General features: G+C 33.3%; 4 protein-coding genes across 8 annotated transcripts; 2 read left to right on the forward strand and 2 right to left on the reverse strand.

Moving 5' to 3' along the window:
* Nucleotides 1-27: 27 nt before the first annotated feature.
* On the reverse strand, nt 28-3,374 carry LOC112053300 (glutathione S-transferase LANCL1). Its single transcript, XM_024092696.2, has 8 exons — nt 3,196-3,374; nt 3,018-3,109; nt 2,758-2,943; nt 2,427-2,584; nt 2,134-2,215; nt 1,421-1,606; nt 745-891; nt 28-476 (listed from the first exon to the last, which is right to left on the reverse strand). The coding sequence occupies exons 2-8, from the start codon at nt 3,102-3,104 to the stop codon at nt 294-296; spliced, it is 1,029 nt and encodes a 342-aa protein (XP_023948464.2). The 5' UTR covers nt 3,105-3,109; nt 3,196-3,374; the 3' UTR covers nt 28-293.
* A 9,131-nt stretch (nt 3,375-12,505) lies between these two features.
* LOC128198128 (uncharacterized) lies at nt 12,506-13,141 on the forward strand. The gene has a single exon (XM_052881866.1). The coding sequence runs from the start codon at nt 12,506-12,508 to the stop codon at nt 13,139-13,141; it is 636 nt and encodes a 211-aa protein (XP_052737826.1).
* Nucleotides 13,142-13,613: 472 nt separating this feature from the next.
* LOC112052466 (uncharacterized) lies at nt 13,614-17,386 on the forward strand. Of its 5 annotated transcripts, none has more exons than XM_024091575.2 (6): nt 13,614-13,731; nt 14,302-14,536; nt 14,613-14,772; nt 15,507-15,617; nt 16,184-16,339; nt 16,838-17,386. In XM_024091575.2, the coding sequence occupies exons 1-6, from the start codon at nt 13,682-13,684 to the stop codon at nt 17,035-17,037; spliced, it is 912 nt and encodes a 303-aa protein (XP_023947343.2). In that variant the 5' UTR covers nt 13,614-13,681; the 3' UTR covers nt 17,038-17,386. The 5 variants fall into 5 exon arrangements, with proteins under 5 accessions (XP_023947343.2, XP_052737462.1, XP_023947352.2 ...); XM_024091584.2 differs by lacking the exon at nt 13,614-13,731 and adding an exon at nt 13,896-14,223 and having other exon boundaries at nt 16,843-17,077; XM_024091560.2 differs by lacking the exon at nt 13,614-13,731 and adding an exon at nt 13,903-14,223.
* Nucleotides 17,069-19,796, reverse strand: LOC112052507 (lys-63-specific deubiquitinase BRCC36). Its single transcript, XM_024091623.2, has 6 exons — nt 19,508-19,796; nt 19,004-19,214; nt 18,731-18,828; nt 18,073-18,183; nt 17,504-17,650; nt 17,069-17,253 (listed from the first exon to the last, which is right to left on the reverse strand). Exons 1-6 carry the CDS (start codon nt 19,607-19,609, stop codon nt 17,128-17,130), a joined length of 795 nt encoding a protein of 264 aa, XP_023947391.2. The 5' UTR covers nt 19,610-19,796; the 3' UTR covers nt 17,069-17,127.
* Between the last annotated feature and the right edge of the window lie 276 nt (nt 19,797-20,072).

Consider the following 20,072-nt stretch of genomic DNA (forward strand, 5'->3'; position numbering starts at 1 on the left):
TTAAATGAAAACAAGCAGTTTGGGATTTTGCTCTTTGAATTTTTTTTTTATTTAGATTCAAATACCTAATTAAATTGCGACGAAATCCCGAAAATATTTAATCACGCCTATACATTATATATTTTACAAAATGTATTAGCAAACTTGATCGTTTTGATAATAATAAACTTCTTATTTTTTTTCAGTTTACAACAATAATAATTTAATTAACAATCAATTAATAAACAGTTAAAAATACATATTTGTATTCCAATTACAAAAATGTACCAAGTAGTTATAATAAAAAAGCACTTCTACAAACAAAATGCTGGGAATTTGGACTGTAAGGGGTGCATTATAGCTTCAGCCAAGCATATAGGTCCAATCACACCTTCAAACAAAGATGCAGGTCTATCCGGCGGATGCTGCTCAGTTCCAGGGTGTTCCAGAATACACCACTCCATAAAGCAACAAGCTCTATGTATGTACAGTTTTTTCTGAAAATAACAACTTTTAATTGATATTCCTTAACTAAACTAATATTATGCAGAGGAAAAATTTGCTTTTGTTTGTTATGATTTAACTGTGTTAAAAATGCTAAGTAAATCTGCCTGTCTGTAACCTTTGTTTTAATTATTTATTAATATTGACAAAACATGCGAAAATATGTATAGAAGGGGGTAAATAGGTGTTTACAGTTTACATCGATTTCCACGCGTGCGTCCGCTAGTATAATATAAGTACATATATGTATTTATTATTTACCTTTGTGGCTTGATAAAGTTGTAGGAATGCATAAGCATTGCCACTCACTCCATGACATAGGCTGTATCCTTTTGTACATAATCCCCTTTGCCAGATTACTTCTCCACACTCAATGGCAATTTTTAAATATTTTTCTTGCTCAAATACCTGGGATCGATAGGATATTGTAAAGTTAATTTTATAAAATACTTTTAAATTTGTTTCATACTTCTAAATTTGTTTCATATTGTCCGATTAAAATTAGAATTGTCATGAATTATATATTTTTTTTGTTATTTTAGTGGGAAGTGCATTTAATCCATTCCAAATGTGAAAACAGGGATGGATATTTGTTGTAACACCAGTCTGGTGTGTCTGCACAGATCTGGATTAAATTTGGCATACATAAAGTTTATAAAAAAGAAAAATCATTTAGGTATATAAACTTAACATTAGCGTTTGGAACCCCCGTAACTTTAATTTTAAGTTCTATCACCATAACAACAACACAACCTGACATATCAAGACTGCTTGTACATTATATACAATATACATTAATAAACTTGAATTTATAGTCTAATAATATTACTAACAAGTTATATTATTATCCAGACTTTACTTTACTTGTTATCCTCAGAAATGGGATCTACATGGGTAAAACTGTAGGGACAGTAAACATAGTAAAGTACTCTATTACCTGATAAGCCAATAAGCACAGAGGTACAAATCCGGGCGCGCCATGACACCATTGTACTAATTTATCACCAGAGCTACTTCCTAAAGATGATGGATAATTTCCACTTGGGAATTGTTGGTTCAGAAGCCAATCTACTGCTGGTTTTATTAAATCTTGTATGTCTTTCACATCAATGTATGCACGTGTCTGGAAATAATAACAATTAATTATTTTCCAAAATATCCTTACACTGTCCCATCTTTTAATTTTTTATTGTAACACTAGTTTTGTATGTAGAACTAGCTGACGCCGCGCGGTTTCACCCGCGTGTTCCCGTTTCCGTAGAAATACGGGGATAATATATAGCCTATAGCCTTCCTCGATAAATGGGCTATGTAGCACTGAAAGAATTTTTCAAATCAGACCAGTAGTTCTTTTGATACATTTACATTTGTAAGTGATACTTGGTACCGTTCTGTGTATACCTGATTGTGTTTTAAGACATTACATATTATGTAATTACATACGCACGAATTTCCTCACGAAAACATCGTGATTTCTCTGCGTGTGTGAAGTCTGCCAATCCGCATTGGGCCAGCGTGGTGGACTATTGGCCTAACCCCTCTCATTCTAAGAGGAGACTTGAGCTCAGCAGTGAGCCGAATATGGGTTGATTACGACAGTTCATTTCTAGTTAAACTAGTTGTCTGTTTATTTAATAAATAATGACTAACCAGCAATAGAAGGTACAATATTCCAGCAACACCATGTGCTGCTCCCAAATAGACTTTTTCGTGCCATTGCCACAAAAGAGGACTTTTTGAAAAAAAATAAAAAATATAAATAACAATTTAAGCATTTCTTTATATCATCATGGTCAACGTCATTGTAATCATCATCGTCATCGTCATCGTCATCAATTGATAAAAAAATAAAGAAAATGCCTTTTGTATCCATTAATTTCATACATAATATTAATAATTATTAATATCTTATATCCTAACAATGATCTAATCAATTTATTTACCTCTGTGCTATGGTTCCATACTCGGGCAAAGTATCTGGACGTGATATCCCAAGTTTAAAAGAAATCACAGTAGCTATTGCTAAGGGACCGGCGTCACCACATAAGAAACTTATTCGCCTTCCTTTTAAACTATTTAAGTCAATATATTTTAATGCATTCTAAAAAAATTAAAAAGGAAACAATACAATCAAACATTTTACTTTTTTTCAAGCAATGGGATTATTTATTTCATGAGTAAGCCATAAGTAAGTAAGAGTAAGTATGCAAATGTTGACAAAAATCTTGTAAAAAAACTAAAATGTCAGTGCAATCTATTGAATTGGTATCATACCAGTAAATTCTCATTGCATCCCTCATCCTTAGATAATGAAGACATTAAATAATAGTATGCCAATCCTGTAGAACCTGTGTAAACAGTCCCATCATGGTGGAATATCTCCTTCCCTGGCTTGCAAACTAAATTTGATAGTTTTTCACTTTTATAATTTTTTAACTTAGTAGAAAATTTTTCTGAAATCTGAAAATTCAGTGTAAATATTCTATTTTAATAAAATATTCTGAGACATATAGGATATTAAATAATGAACTCACACCATCTTCAGATTGTCTAAAGAAATCATATGTTGAATTTGAGGAGAAATCATCAAACTGATTCTCAAAATATCTTTTTCCAGCCATGCTTTCTAAAAATAAAAAATAAACTATTTAGGCACATATTAGCTTAAAGCCTTTTTATTTTCAAGTTTCCCTGGTACTACTTAGTACTTACGGCTACCGAGATTCGGTTTTAAATGTAAACAGTAATCACTGAGTATATTAATACATCACCAATGTAAAAATCGCCGAAAACAAAATACAGTTTTCAACTTTTCACTTTTCAGTCAATGTGTATTGTTTTTGTAAATTGTTTACAAATTTACTGTTTTGACTTTTGCCCCGGAAAATCTGTCAGTGTCACCAAAGATTACAATGTATCAGTGTTACCAACTCTTCAAAATATTTATCCCTAAAATATGTGTCAAAAACCCCAAAAATTGCCTTAATTATTGAGTTTCCCCCTAAAAAATATGAATTCATAATAATTTAGAAATAATATGCTGTAATATGTTTCAAAAGTCTATATTTAATACAGACAAAATACTACGTCTTTATCTGAAGATTCAGATTTTTTGAAATCATACATGTTGACAATGAACAAATTTACCAATTTTTTTATTCGATGAAAATTGCCTCCAATTGCCTCAGAGTGGTTGTTGAATAACGTATTATATGTCGTTATAAGTCGCTAGGCCAAGAAAGAAATATTAAAATTATCATCAATTTAAAAATATTAAAACTCCCTGAAAATACCCCTAAAAATTTCAGACCCCTAAAAAAATCCCATTTCACTTATTTGCCCCCTAAATCTGGGGGGAAAACCCCTAAGTTGGGAACCCTGCAATGTATTATTGAAAATAGATAGGCTACTCTAACTTTTTTCGGAACGCTTGTGATAGCGCCATCTAGTGACTAGCTACGGTATTTTTAGTATAGTATCCATTATGTTATAAAAATAATAATGCATATTTTTTGTAAATGTGAGATTTTTGATTTTGTAATAGTTGAAGAAACCAATTGAGAAAAACAAAAAAAAAGACAAAAAGCTTTCCATTGTCCGGGCTCGAACTCAGGATTATTAGATCGTACCTTTGTTATGCACCACTAGGCCAAATGACTATATGGAACATCGTTGAAATTAATGTACGGTTGCTGTCTATCTGTAATAATCCCTTTGCTTTAGAAATACAAACACATTCTTCCTATTGCTCGTCAAAATTAAAAGGATAAGTAATTCTTTTTTTTTTTGTTTTTCTTTTTTCCATACTTACACGGTTTAAATCTCTAAAAACATTATAATACATACACACCATAAGTAATTGAATTTACTATCCTGGAATCTTAAATCTAGAATGTAGATGGCGCTGCTTCATAAAGATTTCACGTTCTTCCAAGTTCCCATGGCATGAGTGTCACTGGAAAGCGCGGGAAACTTTTGATTTGGCGGACGTGTTTTTGGCTTTCGTTTATAAATAATTGTAAATAAGTGGATCAGTAGAGTGTAAAATAGTTGTTAGTATATTATTATTACTTATTTATATATAAAATTGTGTAAATATTATACATATTTGATTATTTGGTAAGTGTTTTTTCTATACTATGGGGGTCGATCCCCCAGACGATCCCGGCGGTCCGGGAACCGGCCCTGGACCTCCTTTAACGTTTACTAAAACACCTTCTGTAGCATATAATATTACCATTGAGGACTCTTCAATGGACACGGAGGATGGTCTTCTCCCTAAATCTGAACGGAAACGTAGTAAACCCCGTAAAAGGTGCAGACATTGCAACTCTAAAAAACGTAAAAGTAAAGACGGAAAAGTATATGATCAGTGTAAATGTTCTGATGACTCCGATGATAAATCAGTTCCTACTGAAATAAATAACGAAAATAGTGAAAAAACTGACTTACCGACCTCCTTCCCTCCACAAAGTACAAAACCACTAAACAGAAAATATGTGGAATCAGACTCAGGCCCTTTCACTGTTCACGTCCAAAAAATAACATCATCCCCAACGGACCCTGTTACTTTACACCCAATCCAATTTGGTAAAGATTTGAAAAAAATTAACATTAAGAACATTGTCAATGGTAGTTTAAAGCGTATTGGCAGAAATAGAGTTTCCATGGCTTTTACAAATTATAAAGATGCAAATTTATTCACTGAAAATTCTGTAATTGCTCTTTCTTATAAAGTTTTTATTCCTAGCTTCACTATTACAAGAGTTGGTATTGTAAAAGGTGTGCCCCAGGAATGGTCGGAGGAAGAAATTCAGGAAAATATCACTGTTCCTATAGGATGTGGCCAAATTATCAAGGTTAGGAGAATCAAAGAGAAAAATATAACTGATGGCAAAATTTCATTCTCCAACACCAACATGGTAGTATTGACTTTTGATGGACAAGTGCTACCTAAAAGGGTGTACATGTGTTACACAGCTCTCCCGGTAGAACTATATATTTTCCCCACAATACAGTGCTATAACTGCTGCAAATTTGGCCACACTAAAGTCCTCTGTAGATCAAAACCACGTTGTTTTAAATGTGGTGATGATCATACCTCAGAAACATGTTCAGTTATATATGAAAACTCTTGCTGTCTCCATTGCTCTGGTCGCCACTTTGCCACTAGTAAAGTGTGTCCGGAGTTCTCAAGACAGCAAAAGATTAAAATTTCAATGGCCCAGAGCTGTTTATCATATGCAGAAGCAGCCAAGATCCACCCTCCAACATCAAAATTGTATGCTGATGTAGCAGCTTCCTCTCCTCCCAAGTCCGATGAAAAACACCCTGCCTCTAGCTTTGGATCATATGAACCTATGGCATCTAACAGTTCTCATAAAAAAACTGTTTTCACTCAACGTCGTGCCCCTCCTAAACAAACCAGAGGGTATGACCGCTCCATGCATGAAACAATTAACAATGAATATAATAATCACAATTCTCAAATGCCTGATGGTTATGTTTTAAAACAGAGATCAAATACAATCCCTCAGCAATCTATTGCTGAAATAATTTTGGAACTTATCAAATTACTTTCAAATTCTAGTTGTTCATTTTCAAATACTAACTTTTTACCGTCCAACGTCGCCAATTCTTTACTGACAGCTTTAAACCAAAACTTTAATAATAATGGACCACAAAATCCTTCAGTGGAACTGTAGGAGTGCTGTTAGCAAAAAAACAGATATCATTTACTTATTAAATAAATATAAGCCTATGGCTATATGTCTCTCTGAGACATGGTTAAAATCAGAGTTTCCCTTTAGGATCTCTGGTTTTGTTACTGTAAGAAGTGATAGATTTGATGGGTTTGGTGGAGTGGCCATTCTCATTAAGAACACTTTTTCATATAAGATTTTTTCTCTCCCTCCTCTCAGTGATGGCATTAATGCCATTGCTGTGATTGTAAATAAAATTTGTATTATTTCTGTGTACATACCTCACCCTTCCACTTCCTTATATAATGAGTTTAGTCAATTATTATCTACTTTGCCTTGCCCATACTTAGTACTTGGGGATTTCAACTGTCAAAATCAATCATGGGGAAGTTTTAACACTAACTATTATGGTGAATTGATGACAGATATTTTAGATTCTCAAAATGTATGTATATTGAATGATGGGACTCCAACTCGACGCACTCGTCCTGGTGAAGGCCCTAGTGCTCCAGACTTGTCACTTTGCTCTCCAAGTTTAGCCTCTCTGATATCCTGGAGTGTACTTGACCACACTTATGGCAGTGATCATGCACCTATTGTACTTACTTTACCTATCTCTAGCCCTTATTCTAATCTACAATATAGTTCTAAACTAAAGCATAAACTGCCAGATAACTGGAATACATTTAAACATTATGTTGATCAAAAGATATCTAGTCTTCCTATTGTTAATGGTGGTAATGAAACAATATGTTCAAATGAGTTTACTAAAATTTTAATTGATGCTGCTAACACTTTATTTCCATTAAAATGTAATAGACTGGGTAAAATTCCATTTCCTCCTTGGTGGGATCATGAGTGCACTATAGCCATCAAGCAACGGAAAGAGGCTGAAAAAAAATATTGTTCTGTGATGACTGCAGAGAACTTTGAAATATATACCCAAATAGCTCGTTCAACTAGCAAGCTTCTCAAAAAGAAGAAATTTGAGGGTTGGAGACGATTTTGCGAATCCATAAGTCCAGATATTTGCCCATCGTTAGTTTGGAGAAATATTAGAAGATTTAAGTCGGCTTTCTATTCATCTTCATCAGGTACCTTACCAATTGAGCTAGCCGATCAATTTATAGACAAGTTGGCTCCTCCATATGTTCCAAACTTTAATAATGCCCAGTGCTGTATTCCTTACTCTGTACCATGTAGTCATACAGACCTTAATGCCCCCTTTAGTTTATCCGAACTGAAAGGGGTGTTGTCTTATGTTAAAGACTCATCTCCAGGCGAAGACGGTATTACATACTCATTCTTGATTAACTGCAATGACGCTTCTTTGAACTATTATTTGTGTGTTATTAATGCAATTATGTTGTCTGGTAACATTCCTTCTTCTTGGAAAACACAAATCATAGTTCCCATATTAAAACCTAATAAACCAGCCTCTGATGTTTCTTCTTTTCGTCCAATTGCCCTCTCTTCTGTTCTTGCCAAATTAGTTGAGCATCTTGTTAAAAATAGGTTAGAATTTTTCATTGAACATAACAATATTTTGACAGCCAATCAGCTGGGATTTAGAAAAGGTCGTAGCACCATAGACAATATTAGTATACTTCATAGATGATACATTATATAGTATACTTGTTTCGGATATTAGGTTAGGATTCTCGAAGAATGAGGCAGTTCTTGCGGCTTTTCTTGACATTAGCTCAGCGTACGATAATGTGTTGATCTCCGTCTTACACAATAAATTACATGACCTCCATGTTCCCCAAATATTAATCAAATTTATCATCAATATGCTTTCTGAGAGATGTATTAAATTAGACCTACACAACGGTACTCAACTTTCAAGGCTGGTATGGAGAGGCCTACCGCAGGGGTCGGTCTTTAGTCCATTGCTGTATAATGTATATACTTGTGACTTAGAGATATTTTTAAACACAAACGTAAACGTCTTGCAATACGCAGATGATCTCTTACTATATATCTCGGACAAGTGTATACAAAATGCAAGTAAATATTTATCGTCTTCCCTTTTTAAATTAAATAAATGGTTAAATCTCAATGGTCTGGAATTATCGGTTACTAAAAGTACTGTGGTTTTATTTTCTAGAAAGAGAATCATTCCTGAGTTTAACGTACTTTATATGGATAATCCTATCCCTGTAAAATCTGAGGTAAAATTCTTGGGAGTTATTTTAGACTCCAAACTTACCGGAGTTCCTCACTGTAACTATATTGTAGCTAAATGTGAAAGAAACCTAAATATGATCAGGTGTCTAACTGGTGTCTGGTGGGGTGCTCATTCTGCATCCTTACGTCTTATTTATAATGCCTTAATTCGTAGCTTGCTAGATTACGCCACTTTTGTTCTACAGCCATGTAGTGCCGTAGCTCTTAGTAAATTAGATTGCGTACAAGCCAAAGCTTTAAGGATCATCCTTGGAGCTATGAAATCTAGCCCTATCAATGCTATGCAAATAGAGTGTGTTGAACCACCTTTATGTTTAAGACGACAATTTCTATCTGATAGGTATATATTTAAAGCTATGCAATTTTCATATCATCCTTTACGTAATAAACTCCAACTCCTTCTGGAATTTACAGACACTTGTTCGTATTGGTCCCATAAATCTCCCCCGTGTCTTATCAAAAGCTATCGAATACTTTGCTCCATACAAGCGCCGATGTATAGTACATATTGTTACCCTACTTTCGGTATTAAATATAATGCATTAATAACCTCTCCGGATGTTAGAATCAATCCAGATATTCCAAGAAATCAATTTGAAGCTCCTCTGTTTGTAAACATATTAAAAGAAAATGAATTTAATGATTATCATTATATATATAGTGACGCTTCTAAGCATGCATCAGATGGTATAGTAGGAGTTGGAGTTTTTCATTTTCAATATAATATTGTTCAGAAAATAAAACTTCCACCTGAATCATCTGTATTTACTGGAGAATGCCTTGGTTTGTTTAAATCTGTTGAATATATTCTTCTTGCTAAACTTAAGAAATCCATTATATTTACGGACTCTATGAGTGCTCTGCAAGCTCTATCTAGATTTGAGGTATAAAATGACTTTAATAATTTCGTAAGCTACAGGTAGTCCTCGAAAATTCGAGGTGCATCTAGCTAGATGTTGAAGGGCACTTTTACAATCGGTTAGAATTACAAACTTATCAAAACTAATGGAACAAATACAAGACAATGCTTCAACAATGGCTAACAGTTCTACATGCATAATAGAAATATTAGACTGAATTTGAAATTTTGCCTCAACTCCTTGTTGTGGATCCAAGAATGCTGCACCTGAACTAATGGTGTTTTTAGAACCATCTGTGTAAATTTGGTAAAAATCATCGTACTTTCTCTCCAAATACTTAATACAGATTTCGTATAGATGTGTAATATTATATTTATTTTTAGGTTGGTGAATATCCTCCACATTAAAATACAAAACATCATTAAGATCTATTTGGCTAACCCACAAATCCATACTATACATTTCTAATTTATTACTTGTGTGTAGTAAAGTATCTACCCAATCACCTTGAACCGAAGCGAGTAAAGGAATCTTTCTTCTCTTCCAAAAATTAGGGGTAGATCTAGATAACAATAGCTGTAAACAACTTATTAAGTCCTCTTTACTGGACAACGATTTGGATTTTAATAAAAATTTTCCTGCTAAGAAAATTCTACGAATGTTCAATGGCTGTAAATTTAACTCTGTCTCCATAACATGGATAGGTGTACTTTTTAAGAAGCCACCTATAACTCGCATAGCCGTGTTTTGTACTCTGTCTAATTTATTTAAATGAAAGTTACAGCTGTCGGAATATAGGAAACAACCATAATCTAATCGGCTCCTAATAATGGCTAAATATAGGCGTCGTAAATGACGAGGATGTATTCCCCAACCTGACCCTGCTAATACTTTAAAAACATTAAGAAATTTCAAGGCCTTTTCTTTAATTTCTGCAATATGTTTAGTCCATCTTAATGATCGATCTAACCACATTCCTAAATACTTTACGTTAGTTTCTGTTTTAAGAGTTTGACTATTAATTTTAATTATGGCTGGAGATCTATTTGTTCCCTTTTTAAATACGCATATATTACTTTTGGATGCAGATATTTCTAACCCTATCTCAGCTAATAAGACATATAATTTATTCAAAGCGTGTTGGACATGTTGAACACATTCATTAAGTTTTTTGTTAGAAGAGTATAAAGCAAAATCATCAGCGTACTGTAATACTTCAATATTGCAATTGGTAATTTGACTATATATATTAGATGTCACTATATTGAATAGTAAAGGTGATAAAGGGTCTCCTTGAGCTAAGCCTCGGCCAGTATTACGCGACGTAGAACAATGATTTGCTTTGATTTTCAAATTACGGTCTTTTAAAAATTCCCATAAATAATTACACACTTTAATACCTACACCTAAATTGTCTAACTTGCATAAAAGAGTACTTATATCAACATTATTGTAAGCGTTATCTATGTCGATAAAACATCCTACTGTAACTTCATTTTTTGTAAATCCTAATTGTATTTGTGATACTAGCTTAGCTTTTCTGATCCTTTCTAAAATTTCCGTACCTTCAAAATTTCGAGTTTTATAATTAAACAAGTTTCCTCGTTTTAAATAACGGAAAAAAAAAAAGCACTTGATACTGGCTCAATCGCTCGACGCGCGGAGCCATAGAACCAAGAACCAAGAAGAAGAAGAAGAGTGTCACTGTCACATATTTTTTTCTTAATTTATTTTACGGCCCACGATACTAGTCCCATTATTAGTTTGACTACATACGCTTTGCAAAAAAGGTAAATACAGCTTAGACCATTAATAACAGGACCTGCCTCGCTAACCGTTACCCCTCTGGCAAAGATCAAAAATCTATGATCTAACGCGTTTATAAAAACTGTTGCTACAGAATCGATGTTTCATTGTTGTTATCATTTTCGTCGTGTAAAGAGCTCCGTAAAAATGCCGGTTTGTGTAGTTAAATGGCATAAAAAACGGCCAAAAACTTGTAGTTTAGTAAAACATAGAGTAACGTTTCATTTGAAAGTATTTAAACCTTAATTTTATCAAATTTTTAATAAAAACAATTTATAAAAAGAATCGATTCTTTTGACGAAACAGCCAAACATCGATCAGTAATCGAATATTCTATGTATTTAATATGTGGATAGTCTAAGCAATGCCACAGTAAAAATATATACAACCAGTAGTTTGACTTAATATTAGAGGTTGAAACGCGAGCTATACCTATGCACCTCGAACTCGGGGCGTGGGGTGCAGACAGTCACGACTGTGCCGCAGTGCCGAACGCACGGTGCTTTGATACCTGTATATAATGGACATGTGGCATTTTACGTCAAATTTCGTTACCTCTCTAACTTAAAGAAAGCTACCTTAATGGAGCGAGATAGATTTTTTCGTGTTGAGTAAGTGCCGATGGCCCGAGATCGTGAGTTAGTAAACCCACGTCCGGGTGACGTTAGATATCGGGGACCTCGTCTTCGCCGGCGAAGACGCTGTGTTGCTTGTGATTGTGTTGCCTGGGAAGCATTGTCGGTCGTCAAGCGAGATAGATATTTTTTAGTCATTGCGTAAAGAGGGTTAGACATATTTTACATGACAACATCAACTATGTCAGTTGTGGCCAAATTATCCTTCAAGGTCATTGATTAGTATCAGCCTTATTTAAATCTACCAATCAAAAAACAACACGCATTTTATTGATCACTTCCTATTTTACTACAATTTACAAAGTATTTTATTTGTTTAAATAAAAAAGTATATTTACAATCACAAAACTAAATGGAAACACAAAGTTGGCAAATGTAATTAAAATGCTGGAGACGGGCAGCCCTATCACATGTTTACGTACCGCGCGGCTGTAGGTATTTATTTCAAAAATACGGCCGAGTTACAATACTGTTTGTATATATTTTTACTGTGGCAATGTGTTTGTTAGCCTCTGTGTAAAAAGTACGCGTTTGTGTATTGCGAGTCAAATTTATATTTGTGTGTAGTGTATGGACACAGAATATGCTTAATGGTGTTAAAATGTTTTCGATGTGTGAGTTTACCTCGTCCCCCTCATAAAACGACAGACTTTTTTGTTGGTGAATTTGGGTGCGAAACAAGTCCATTCTTATGATTTTAAACTTATTTCGTGGTTGTTCATTATGAAACAACATCCCGGAGGAGTATGTCACCTTAACAGGGCATTGTTTGGAATCTAGCTTTTTCCTTTATAAAGGTGAATACTACCTTCAGATTGATGGGGTGGCAATGGGTACCCCAGTTGCCCCAGTAGTTGCCAACTTATGGATGGAGTATTTTGAAGAGCTCGCCACCTCATCTATACCCATACAAGTTAGGTTTTGGAAAAGGTACGTGGATAATGTTTTTGCTGTCATGCAGGGCGGTGAAAAAGAGGTGCAACAATATCTGGCACTTTTGAATGGTATTCACCGGAAAATGACCTTCACATACGAAATGGAGAAAGATCGGTCGCTTCCATTCTTGGATGTCCTAGTCAAGGTCCGACTAGATGGTAGTTTTAGTCACACTGTTTACCGGAAGCAGACACACACGGACAGATATTTACATGGCTCTTCGCATCACCATCCACGACACCTTGCGTCAGTGGCTACCACCCTCTTCAATCGCGCACAGGACCTTTGTGATGACGTTAACATCCAGGCTGAGCTGGAACATATAAGCAAGGTGTTACGTCGAAATGGTCATAAGCCCCTTGTATTAAAAAATAGTTCACATCAACGGAGAGAACGACCTTTGGAAGTCGAAAGAAGAATGGCCTACTTACCTTTTGTTAAAGGGGTAACTGATAAAATTGGATCGTTCCTAAGGAAAAATACAACATCAACACTGTGTTTACTCCTTTACAAAAGATCGCCCACATGATGCGTTCTCCAAAGGATCGTTTGCCATACCAGTGTCCGGGTGTGTATAAAATTGACTGCAGCTGTGGTAGCTCTTATATTGGACAAACGAAGAGGCCCATAGCAACCCGTGTAACAGAACATATACGAGCGATAAAAACAACGACCCGCAAAAGTTTGCGATAGCTGATCACATTCTACAACCGGGAACTAAACATTGGTTTGAGATCCATAATCCACGCATTATTTCCACGGACCGCCACTATATACTCCGAGTAGTTCGAGAAGCCATTGAAATTCGAAAATACAAAAATTTCAATCGGGAAGATGGTTTCAAACTAGCCAGCGAGTGGAACCCGGTGGTAGAATTGTGCAAACCAAGAGGGCGCCGCGATACGCATAATAACAAAAGCGAAGTCGTGAGTGTGGTTTGCCTAAACAGCCAAAAACGCGAGGTCGTTGAAAAAAGAAAAAGAACAAGAAAGAGGGTAGATCGATTTTGCCCCTAACAGCTGACTTCACTTCTCATCTCGCAACTTCAGTCCCGTCGTGACCACGATCCATGCAACTGGGTCGAAATATCGACAATAAAAATCTCGTCGTTTTATCGTGGTATGTACCCGTTTAAATAACATTCATAAAGTCCATTCTTATTAATGGTCTAAGCAAGCGGCATTACATTTTGACGTCTGTGATTACAAATCACAATTGACATTATGACCACTTATGACATTTCATTGTCAATGTCAAATCTTGTAGTTAAAAATAAATTATATTCAATATAATCTTTATTTTTCAATTTTCAATTTTCATTGTGATTTGGTTTCATTTTCTTTTGTGGCGATCGTAAATCTATTAAAATATTTCAATTTAAATTAAATTAATAATCAAAGAGAAATATATAAAATGATATAACACAAAAATTAAAAAGATGTTTGGTTCTATTAGATCGATTTTTAAATGGAAATCGCCAACAAGTACAGAAATAAAAAATTCATCATCTTTTTTATTTATAATTTCGTTATGTCTTCTCGAGGATGTTTTGCTTTGGAAAAAAATGTGGATGTCTTTGTTATTCTTTGTATGTTTTAATATTGTTTTTATGTAAGTGTATAAGATATTGATCTAAGTGACACAGTAGCATTTTTTATTTACTTATTGCATAAATTTAATTCATTTTAGGGTCTGTTTATATCGACAACTAAATTTGATACAATTTGCTATTGGATTTTCAATTGTAATTATATGTTTTGATGCTTTGGAAAGTTGGTTAAAGTATAAGCATCGTACAACATGTTTAAAACGATTAGCCTCTCATGATAATCAAAAAATCAAGACAGCTTTGACTGAAATAAACAACTGGATTAATAGGCAGTGCAAAGGATTCATTTTTTTACGTAATAATAATCACACTAAAGTAAGTATGTAGTAATTGTTAAACAAAATCACTATAATTTTTTATCAAAGAGCTTAAATTGTAACACCTTTTTCAGGCATTTTTACTTCTCCAAATTATGTTAAGCTTGATTTTCTTTATTGGAAGATATACCAGTGGATACACAATACTATATTTATTATTTACTGTGATATTTTTTCTACATAAATTAATCCCTCCAATAATAAAAGTCTATAAGAAAGTTCAACAAAATGCAGGTAAGTTTTCATACTAACCTTCAATAAAATATATAGTAACTAGCTGATGCCGCGCGGTTTCATCCGCGTGGTTCCCGTTCCTGTAGGAATATGGGGATAGTTATATAGCCTAGTCTTTCTCAATCAATCTAACACTGAAAGAATTTTTCAAATTGGACCAGTAGTTCCTGAGATTAGCGCGTTAAAACAAACAATCAAACAATCTCTTGTGCTTTATAATATTAATATAATTAATTAATATTAATACAGTAAAAGCTCCCTATATGAGCTTCTTTTATTCACATTTTCAATATTTGCAGATTAAAAATTGTGCCCCAATTCCTTTATATGCGGCTAAAGTTTTTGTTATTTGTGGACCTGACTGCCTAAAATGACATAAAATCTGCTAACTTATGGGAACTTGCAAATTTTGAAATTCTGTGAATGGAATAAAAAACAGTAATGGACTAGTAAATGTGACATAGTATAATGAAGGTTTAAGAATGCCATTGCTGTATATCAGTCTCAATTAAAGAAGCTTTTAAAAACTGTTAAGCAAGACAAAATTAAAAAAAATTATCTGAAACATCAATGAATTTTTTTTTTCATATTTCTGTTTTTATTTTGTCAACTGTTATTATTATTATTATTCTGTATTAAGATATCCCCCGTGAATAAGGAGCATTTGCTGCATAGTAATATCTTAAACAATATATAGTACTTAGTTAAGTATTAAATGAATAATTAATTTGTAGAATCTGATTTTGAGTTGGAAGGCCTCATACCAGATGAATCTGATGTAAATTTGGATTTGTTGACTATTGAACCAGATCAGAAGTCATCAGTGGATGATAGACAAAGTTTGGGTAATTAATAGTAATTTTTACTTTCATAGATGCTTTATAATTTTACCACTTGACCCAGGAAACATTGTTCTGCCATATAAATTTCTTTCATACAAATATCTTTAAAAATAATAAAATAGTGGGGCAGGTGGGTAACAGAGTGAGTAAGACCTATTACAATACGAAATATATGAATAATCTCATTAAAATTGGTCAAGTCATTTTGGGGGAGTGAAATACTACTGTACTAATAGTTTCTGGTACAAACAAAAATTAAAGAGTCAAAATAAAAAAAAATATGATATCTGAATACAAAATGTGCAAAATCAATCACTTGTTGGATCCTGATAGCCCCATGATGGGCTCAAATGTTTTGTTTTACAAAGATTAAGGATTGGGGTGTTAACAAATATCATGTATATAATTGTTTGTGTATATACTATAAACACATAAATAACATGTATGCATAAATAACTTCTATTACTAAAATATGATTCCATATCCGGTACTGTACTAGTAAAGAGTATGATAATACTGGCATGTGTATGTTGTAAGTTTCTGTTTCAATAATTGTGTCCTGTTTTTAGATTATTGGAAACCAGAAGACTTACCTTTAGAAGATGCCAGTGATAGTTCAGATAATAGCAGTTCTCTTGCTAGAAATTTATCAATTGAGAAAATGCAGAGTCTTACAAAAGATGTTGAAGTTACAGATTCTAGTGAAGATGAATATATACCAGAAGGTTAGCAAAATCTGTTTAATATTAATATAATAAATATTTAATTAGAATAAGTTAATTTGTTAGCAAAGATTCTGCAGCTCTTTCATCATTCACTTTTTTGTATATTAATGATTTAGAATGCAAAATACTGTTTGGATAAAAATCCAGACCAGTATTGTTATTATATATATATAATTGAATGGACACTTTCTCTTACTAAAATCACCTAATACAGACAGTTTCTATTTATTGTGACATGACAATTTAGCTGGATGTTGTTGCTTTTATTGTGCAAGTAGAACCTGCTTCAAGCGCAAGATACTACTATCAAATATATATGCTATTTATGTGGTTTTTAATTTTTGGTGAATATTTCTTTGTCAGAGCTTTTGCACATCATATAAAAACAGTACTACTCAAGTACATGACAATTTATTAAGGCCACATGTAAAATATATCTTATATCTAACAATAGTAACTCCACTGAGACTTTTTCTTGGACAATTTATCTCTTTCTAGAGCAGCAACCTGAACAGTATCAATCATCTTTAGAAGTACAACCATCTGGAACATGGAGCAATGCCTTCGGCGTCTTATCAAATCTCAAGGGAGCTGTTGTAAATATGGTATATAATCAACATGATGATAAAAAAAGGAGGAGAATCCCAAGTGTAGATTCATCAGATGGTTTTGAAATGGTAGATAAAAATGAATTGTAGAAACAATTATGATGAAAAAAATTATAACACATTTAATTTATCTTATGATTTCATTTATTAATTTTAGCTGACATATCAATGTACTTAAACCTATATATTACAAGACATGTTATCTAATCTAGCCATCAATTCCTGATGTCGCTTTTTTAGTGCCCTTAAACGGATGCTGTTCAATGCATTTCTTGCAACCAGTGCTTCTAACATAGGACGAGAGACCTTAGGAAAAATAGTGTTTATTATTAATTTTAGTTACTTATTGAAAAATTATTATGATTCAATCATATTATGACCAAAGAAGTAAGATGTTACATTAACTGATATTACTCTAAAATAAAAATGTTGCTTGAGATTAAGTATTTTATTTTGTTTAGTTGTCTTGAATTGTCTTTGAATAGTTTAGGTTACAATAACATACATAGACATAGTAAAATTATTATAGTATAGTCATTTAATTCACAATATTTACCTTTTCTACAATATGTCCAATTGCTATGGTTCTCACAGCAGAGTTGTGTTGCTTATTAATAATATCATCTGTTTCAATTTCACCAGCTTCATTTTTAAATGCTTCATCTTCCTCTTCTTTTAAAATAGCTGGCAGTTGTGTTAAGATCTGATAATTAAAATAAAAATATTATATGACCAAAACAAAATGAAAATATATATTGGCACTAGGTACAAGATTTAGTTCATCTAGGTAGGCACATAATATCAGAGAACTCTTATTAGTGGTACAAAAAAAAATAAGGATCGTCAAAATATTAAGGCCCAGTAAATAGACCTTTTGTTTAAGAAATAAATGAAGGTTACATTTATGTACTTATATATTTTTTATTATTATATATAAACAATGTATGATAATTTTAACTTTTAGAAATATAAATATACATAATCAATTCCTGTAAAAACTCAGTTTCACAGGAATGCAACCCATGCCTTTTTAACTATCACAGCCATAGTTAGATACCAAGCTATAGATATATATAGTTATACCCTATAATACAAGTTAAACAGTTAATAAATAATGTTTATTACCTGAAAGTTGTTTTTGGTGAGAGAATCATTGTTATTTGTAATTTCTAACTCTATTTCTCTTCTGCTTTGAGTGGAACCTTCATTGATAGATTGAAAACAAGTTATTTGTATCTAAAAAAGGAATGTAAAATTCAGTATGTGATACTTTAACATATTTTGCTGGGTAAGAGTAGAAATACAATTAACTTTTCGACACTAATATTATAAAGAGGTAAAGTTTGTAAGGGGTAATCTTTGACTCTACTGAACGAAGTTCTAAAATTCTTTTACCAACAGTAAATTCTGTTATTTGTTAAGTGACAGGCCATAGTTCATAATACTCAAGACCCAGTCAAGCTTCGCTTCGACTTTTGTGCACTTCTCTACCCCTAATTTACCCCTACCCTTACCATAAGAAAAACTCCATAAGAACCATCCTCATACTTCAAGGAGCATTTAAAAAAAGAATTAGCTAAATTGGTTCAGCCGTTCTCGGTTTTCGAGATTTGCTCATAGGAAGATTCAAGATTTGTTTTTATATATATATGGATGGATGCTTTTTTATATCCAGCAGCAAGTACAGTAGTATCTAACTTGTTAACTACAAAATACAATTTATTCTCTTTTCTTGTCACTACTGTTGGATTTATTATGTATAAATAAATAAAAAAAATCTTACAGACGGTGCCTTTGCTGTTTGATCTGACAGAAATACTGCAAATATTATGCCAACAAAACTAGAGTCCATTCTCTGGTACATAAACTGTGTAGCAAGGTCTGCAATAAAGAGAAATTAATATTTAAAACATAAATGAATAGCCATTGAATTTATTATTTAATCAATAAAAAAGACATGACAGCTTATAGAGCTCTGTAGTGAAAGAAACTCAATATTTTGTTATAGCAAAGCAATTTTTGTATGTGTGAATGTGAATAAAACAAACATACTAACCAACATGTGATGGCCACACTGTAATGTGTGGATGTGAATGGTACCAGCCCACTACCCTCAATGGCCGCCCCACTTCTGCAGCTAATTCCTCCGCTCGTAATGTAGCCTGAACAAGCTGCTCCTCAGATATTTCAACTCTGTCTGGTTTCTTGTCCAGCCTTCTTAATATAACAGATGATACTATTGATACTAAAGAATTGTTATTGTGGACCTGTAAAATGTGAAATACAATTTACTAGCTTAGTAAGTATTGTATTACTTTGTGTTAATTATGCCTTTCACAAAACAATTAGTGTAAGAGCTGTATCTTCAAATATAGTTTACATTTATTTATCTGAGATTGCCAAAAGAGTAACAATTACCACAAGATTGTTGCAGTGTTGGTTGACCACCCAATAGGTGGACCAAAGATATCGAGCTAGTTGCAGGTAGCCTACACAGTGGACGTTTATCAGCTGATAATGATGAAGATGGTTATGAAAGAACTTATTTAATTTACAATACCTCGCCTATCAATAATCCCATTATTTCTTCTTTTTCAGTGGAGAGTGCATGTTGTACACACACTAAGGTTACGTCTGTAGATAATAACACTTTCTGTAACATTTTATTGTAACGTGGATAAGGTCTTAATGTAAATTAGCTGCAAAAATGTGGTTTAATATATAACAGCTAGATGTAATTTAATTACTTCGTATTTGTCAGCGTTTGTGATTGATAATTTTAACAAAATTCAAATTGTTTTGTAAATTAATCACCTCGGATCACAAACGTCAAATGAAGCTTGGACGTCAAAAATTAAAATGTCAAAGAGTCTGTGATACCAAAGAATATAAGTAACCATAGATCACCTACCTCCTACCTCTGATCACAGACTATTTACATAGGGGCCTGCCTTGTTACCACAGACACAGAGGTAACAAACGTGAAAACGTCAATATACCCGTTGCCGTTTCAGTTTTTGATTGTCGATTGAGGCTATGACGAAAGAATAGCTACTATGGTTTGAGGAGGTTTGAGGTTTCATGGTTTCATTTTTTTACAGTGATCTTTGGACTGTGGTTTCAAC

This window comes from Bicyclus anynana, chromosome 5 (assembly GCF_947172395.1).
Source record: "Bicyclus anynana chromosome 5, ilBicAnyn1.1, whole genome shotgun sequence".
NCBI classification, from domain to species: domain Eukaryota; kingdom Metazoa; phylum Arthropoda; class Insecta; order Lepidoptera; family Nymphalidae; genus Bicyclus; species Bicyclus anynana.

Coding starts and splice junctions, on each gene's coding strand:
- LOC112053300 (XM_024092696.2), bottom strand. CDS start 3,104: ATGGCTGGAAAAAGATATTTTGAGAATCAGTTTGATGATTTCTCCTCA. Junction 2,944..3,017: donor TTAGACAATCTGAAGATGGT/GTGAGTTCATTA, acceptor CTGAATTTTCAG/ATTTCAGAAAAATTTTCTAC. Junction 2,216..2,426: donor TATGGAACCATAGCACAGAG/GTAAATAAATTG, acceptor TTTTTCAAAAAG/TCCTCTTTTGTGGCAATGGC.
- LOC128198128 (XM_052881866.1), top strand. CDS start 12,506: ATGGGTACCCCAGTTGCCCCAGTAGTTGCCAACTTATGGATGGAGTAT.
- LOC112052466 (XM_024091560.2), top strand. CDS start 14,051: ATGTTTGGTTCTATTAGATCGATTTTTAAATGGAAATCGCCAACAAGT. Junction 14,224..14,301: donor TGTTTTAATATTGTTTTTAT/GTAAGTGTATAA, acceptor AATTCATTTTAG/GGTCTGTTTATATCGACAAC. Junction 14,773..15,506: donor GAAAGTTCAACAAAATGCAG/GTAAGTTTTCAT, acceptor ATTAATTTGTAG/AATCTGATTTTGAGTTGGAA.
- LOC112052507 (XM_024091623.2), bottom strand. CDS start 19,609: ATGTTACAGAAAGTGTTATTATCTACAGACGTAACCTTAGTGTGTGTA. Junction 19,215..19,507: donor TGGGATTATTGATAGGCGAG/GTATTGTAAATT, acceptor CACATTTTACAG/GTCCACAATAACAATTCTTT. Junction 18,829..19,003: donor AGTGTGGCCATCACATGTTG/GTTAGTATGTTT, acceptor TCTTTATTGCAG/ACCTTGCTACACAGTTTATG.